At 48.6% G+C, this 4,955-nt stretch overlaps 1 protein-coding gene across 1 annotated transcript; it reads right to left on the minus strand.

Annotated features, from left to right (window-relative positions):
• Positions 1-901: 901 nt before the first annotated feature.
• LOC109781152 (uncharacterized) lies at positions 902-1,273 on the minus strand. The gene has a single exon (XM_020339779.1). The coding sequence runs from the start codon at positions 1,271-1,273 to the stop codon at positions 902-904; it is 372 nt and encodes a 123-aa protein (XP_020195368.1).
• Between the last annotated feature and the right edge of the window lie 3,682 nt (positions 1,274-4,955).

Consider the following 4,955-nt stretch of genomic DNA (forward strand, 5'->3'; position numbering starts at 1 on the left):
GAGCCCTAACTCATGCTCTTCCTCTTGGAGGTCGAGGCCATCCTGTCGTGCTTCTTTAGCTTTGGTTTCTGAGTGTAGATCCACTCGGGGGGGAGGCAATTGTGAAGTAAATCACTCGGCAAGACTGCTTCTGACCCGTACACCATGAAGAATGGAATGCGATTCATGGATCGGTTTGGGGTCGTCTGCAGGCCCTAGAGGACTGATGGTAGCTCGGTGACCCAGGCTCCTGCTGCGTGTGTCAGGTCGCGCATAAGGCGAGGCTTGAACCCCTTGAGTATTAGTCCATCCGCTCGTTCTGCCTAGCCATTCGTCTGTGGGTGAGCCACAGAGGTGTAATTAACCCGAGTGCCTTGGGAAAAGCAAAACTCGCGAAACTCGTCCGAGTCAAAGTTAGACCCATTACCGGTGATGATGCTATGGGGAACTCTGAATCTGAAGACTATCTCTTCGATGAACTGGATGGCAATAGGCGAGTCTAGCTTCTTTATAGGTTTCACTTCAATTCACTTGGTAAACTTTTCGACCACCACCAACAGATGAGAGAAACCACTCGCCCCAGTACGGAGGGGGCCGATCATGTCAAGTTCCGAGATGGCGAATGGCCAAGTGAGAGGGATCGTCTTCAGCATGGACGCTGCTTTGTGTGATTGGTTCGCGTAGAACTGGCATCCGATGCACTGGTCCACTATGTCTCGGGCGGCCTCATTGGTGCGGGGCCAATAAAATCCAGCCCGGAATGCCTTGGCAACTAGTGTCCGAGAGGATGCTGGTGTCCGTAGGTCCCCGAGTGAATCTCCTACAAGATCTGCTGCCCTTCCTCTGGCGAAATGCAGCGCCGAGTGACTCTAGAGGTGCTCTTCTTGTAAAGATGGTCACCCATGATGATGAAGGCTTTCGATCAACGGACGATCTGAAGAGCCACAACATCATCCTTCAGGAGTTCTTGCCTGAGCAAGTAAGCGATGTACGGTTTGGTCCACTCGGGAGTGATCACAAGAATCTCCTGGGCCAGGCCAATTACTGCAGGAATGTCAACCTCAGCCGAATTTGACGGTCTGACTGGCTGTGGGGTCTCCTCCACGAAAGGGTCTTCTTTGATCGTGGGCAAGTGCAAGTGCTCCAGGAACATGTTCTTAGGGACTACCTTCTGAGTGGAACCATGTTCGGCCAAATCATCAGCTACCTGGTTCTTGAGTCGTGGAATATGGTGGAGCTCCAGTCCTTCAAAGTTCTTTTCCAGTTTCCTAACGACATTGCAGTAGCGTGTCATTCCCTGACTCCGGATATCCCACTCTTTCATTACTTGGTTGACCACCAGATTCGAGTCACCATAGATCATCAATCGGCGGATCCCGAGAGAGAGCAGCATGCGCAGCCCATACAAAAGAGCTTCATACTCGGGCTCATGGTTGGAGGAATAAAAGTGGATATGAAGCACCTAGCTAAGTCGGTCGCCTTTAGGGGACACTAGGATCACTCCAGCTCCAGAGCTGTGGAGCATCTTGGAGCCATCAAAGAACATTGTCTAGTGCTCCAGAAGACTTGGGGTAGGCTGCTCCTGCTCCATCCACTCGGCTAGAAAATCCACTAGGGCTTGCGACTTGATGGCTTTCTTCACTTCGAACTTGATGTACAAAGGAACAAGCTCGATGGCCCACTTCGCCACTCGGCCCGTGGCGTCTCTGCTGTTCATCATCTCGAATAGAGGGGCGTTGCTTATAACCGTGACCGAGTGCTCTTGAAAGTAATGAGCCACCTTCTTTGCAGCCAGATAAATCCCGTACACCAGCTTCTGGTAATGTAGGTACCTTTGCTTGGAGGGAGTCAGGAATTTCGAGATGCAGTAGACTGGTCATTGGAGTTTGAAGGCTTTGCCTTGTTCTTCACGCTCCACAGTGAGCACAGTGCTAACAACTTGGCTCGTGGCCGTGATGTATAAGAGTAAGGGCTCTTTGCTGCTCCGAGCAGCTAGCACCGGCTAGGTGGAGAGCAAGGCCTTGAGTTCCTGGAATACGGCCTACGTTTTGGGAGTCCACTCGAACCTGTTAGATCTCTTCATCAGTCAGCAAAGCGGCATGGCTTTTTCACCGAGTCGTGAGATGAACCTACTCAACGCCGCCAGATAGCCTGTGAGCCTATGTATGTCATTTAGACATTTTGGTTGTTTCATTCGGACAATTGCGCCTATCTTCTCAGGGTTGGCATCAATCCCACATTTGGAAACGAGGAAACCGGGTAACTTGCCAGCAGGAACCCCAAAAGTACACATAGCCAGGTTGAGCTTTATCCCAAAGAGACACAAGTTCATGAAGGTCTCAGCGAGGTCCGTCAGGAGGTCGGAACCTTTCCTGGACTTGACCACGATGTCATCCATGTAAGCCTCCACGAACCGACTGATTTGCTTCTGTAAGCATTTCTGAATCATGCGTTGGAATGTAGCCCCGACATTTTTTAGTCCGAATGGCATATTGACATAACAAAAACACCCGAATGGGGTGATGAATGATGTTTTTATTTCATCCGAACTATACGTTCGGATCTGATGGTACCTGGAATACGCATCCAGAAACGGGAGTCACTCACACCTAGCACTAGAATCTACTATTTGATCTATGTGGGGGAGAGGAAAATGGTCCTTCGGGCATGCATGATTTATGTGCTTGAAGTCGATGCACATCCGAAGGAAGTTATTCTTTTTTGGAACCATGACGACGTTGGCGTGCCACTCGGAGTGGTACACCTCTCGGATGAACTCGGCGGCCAAGAGCCGCATGATCTCCTTGCTAATCACCTTGCGCTTCTTGATTGAGGAGCGTTGGAGGTGCTCCTTGATAGGCTTCATCTTTGAATCGATGCAGAGTCAGTGCTCAGCCATTGATAACCCACAAGTATAGGGGATCGTTTGTAGCCTTCTTCGATAAATAATAGTGTCGAACCCACCGAGGAGCTAAAGGTAGAACAAATATTCCCTCAAGTTCTATCGACCACTGATACAACTCTAAGCACGCTTAACGTTTGCTTTACCTAGAACAAGAATAAAACTAGAAGTACTTTTTAGGTATGGATAGGTTTGCAAGATAATAAAGAATGTGAAAATAAAAGTTAGGTGCTGTTAGATAAAGAAACAATTAAATTTTGTAAAATGAGTGTGGTTAGTGGTGGCAGGGATTTGCAAAATTGTCCCTTAGCAATTGACTACATTGCTAGACCGATAGCAAGTTTTTATGTGGGAGAGGCCACTGCTAGCATGTCGTCCCTTACTTGGAATTGCATGAACTTATGATTGGAGCTATTAGCAAGCATCCTCAACTACTAACATTCATTAAGGTAAAACACCCAACCATAGCATTAAGATATATATCGGTCCCCCTTCAATCCCGTACGTATCAATTTCTACGATTAGGCTGAAGCTGTTATCACCCTTGCCCTCCAATGCATAGTCCTATCAACATACAACTAACCCTATGGTGATCCACACGTGCACTCATATGATGGGCACCAAAGGACAGCAACATAACCACAAGCAAATTAAACCAACCATAGAAATTCACCAATTACCGATAGGACAACAAAAATCTACTCAAACATCATAGGATGGCAACATATCATTGGATAAAAATATGAAGCATAAATCACCATGTTCAAGTAGGGGGTACAACAGGCTCCGGAGAGTGGACCACTGAATATAGATGGGGGAAGGTGAAGAAGATGTTGATGAAGATGACGGATTTGTTGGAGTAGAGCCGTCACATGATGATTGCCCCGGCGGCGTTCCGGCGCCACCGGGAGAGAGGGGGAGAGAGCCCCCCTCCTTCTTCTTCCTCTTCCTTGGCCTCCCCCTAGATGGGAGGAGAGTTTCCCCTCCGGTCCATGGCCTCCATGGCGACGGAGGGGCGAGAGCCCCTCCGAGATGGTATCTGTCTCTTTGTTCTCTTCTATTTCACACTCCTGTTTTCTGGCCAAAAACCGTTCCTTATATTCCCGAAGATCCGTAACTCTGATTGCGCTGAGATTTTAACACGATTTTCCCCGGATATAAGCTTCCTTGCACCTGAGGTAGAGCTCCAACCGACGTACGAGGTGAGCACAACCCACCACCGCGTGCCTGGCCCCTGGGGCGCTCCCTGGTGTCTTGTGGGGGCTGTGGGCTCCCGTTTCCGTTGATTCCAAGTCCCAAAAATCACATATATTCCAAAATAATTCTCCGTGAATTTTTATCGCATTTGGACTTCGTTTGATATGGATATTCAGCAAAACAAAAAACATGCAACAAACAGGAACTGGCACTGGGCACTGGATTAATAGGTTAGTCCAATAAATCATATAAAATGTTGCCAAAAGTATGTGAAAGTTGTATAACATTGGCATGAAACAATTGAAGATTATAGATACGATGGGGACGTATCGCCAGTTCCCTAGTAACACCTGGCATGTCAGAAGGCTTCCATGCAAAGATGTCCCAGTTCTCACGGAGGAACTGGATGAGCTCGCCTTCCTATTTGCTGGCAAGCGTGGTGGAGATGTTGGTTGGGCGGGTCGGCCTTTGGATCCTTGGGGTGAACATGCACTGGCTTCGTCTCTCTGGCCGACTGGAAAGCGGATTCCATAGTCAGATTCTTGGGCTTCAGCAAATCACTCGAATCCACTGCCTTCTTGTATTCATCCAATTCAGCCAGCGCCATCTGCTCATCAGCAATTTGAGAGCCCTTCTTTAGGCACTCCTCAGCTAGCTTCCAGTTTCCCGTGATGGTGATCACACCATTCGGGCCTAGCATCTTAAGTATAAGATAAACGTAACATGGTCTGGCCATGAAACGTGCGTAGGCAGGCCTACCCAGAATGGCACGGTAAGCACTCCGGAAAACTACGACCTCAAAGGTCAATCGCTCCTTCCTGAAGTTCTTCTCTCTACCGAATACGACGTCGAGGGTGATCTGCCCGAGTGATTTGTC

The sequence above is a fragment of the Aegilops tauschii genome, chromosome 2 (assembly GCF_002575655.3).
Source record: "Aegilops tauschii subsp. strangulata cultivar AL8/78 chromosome 2, Aet v6.0, whole genome shotgun sequence".
In the NCBI taxonomy this organism is placed as follows: Eukaryota; Viridiplantae; Streptophyta; class Magnoliopsida; order Poales; family Poaceae; genus Aegilops; species Aegilops tauschii.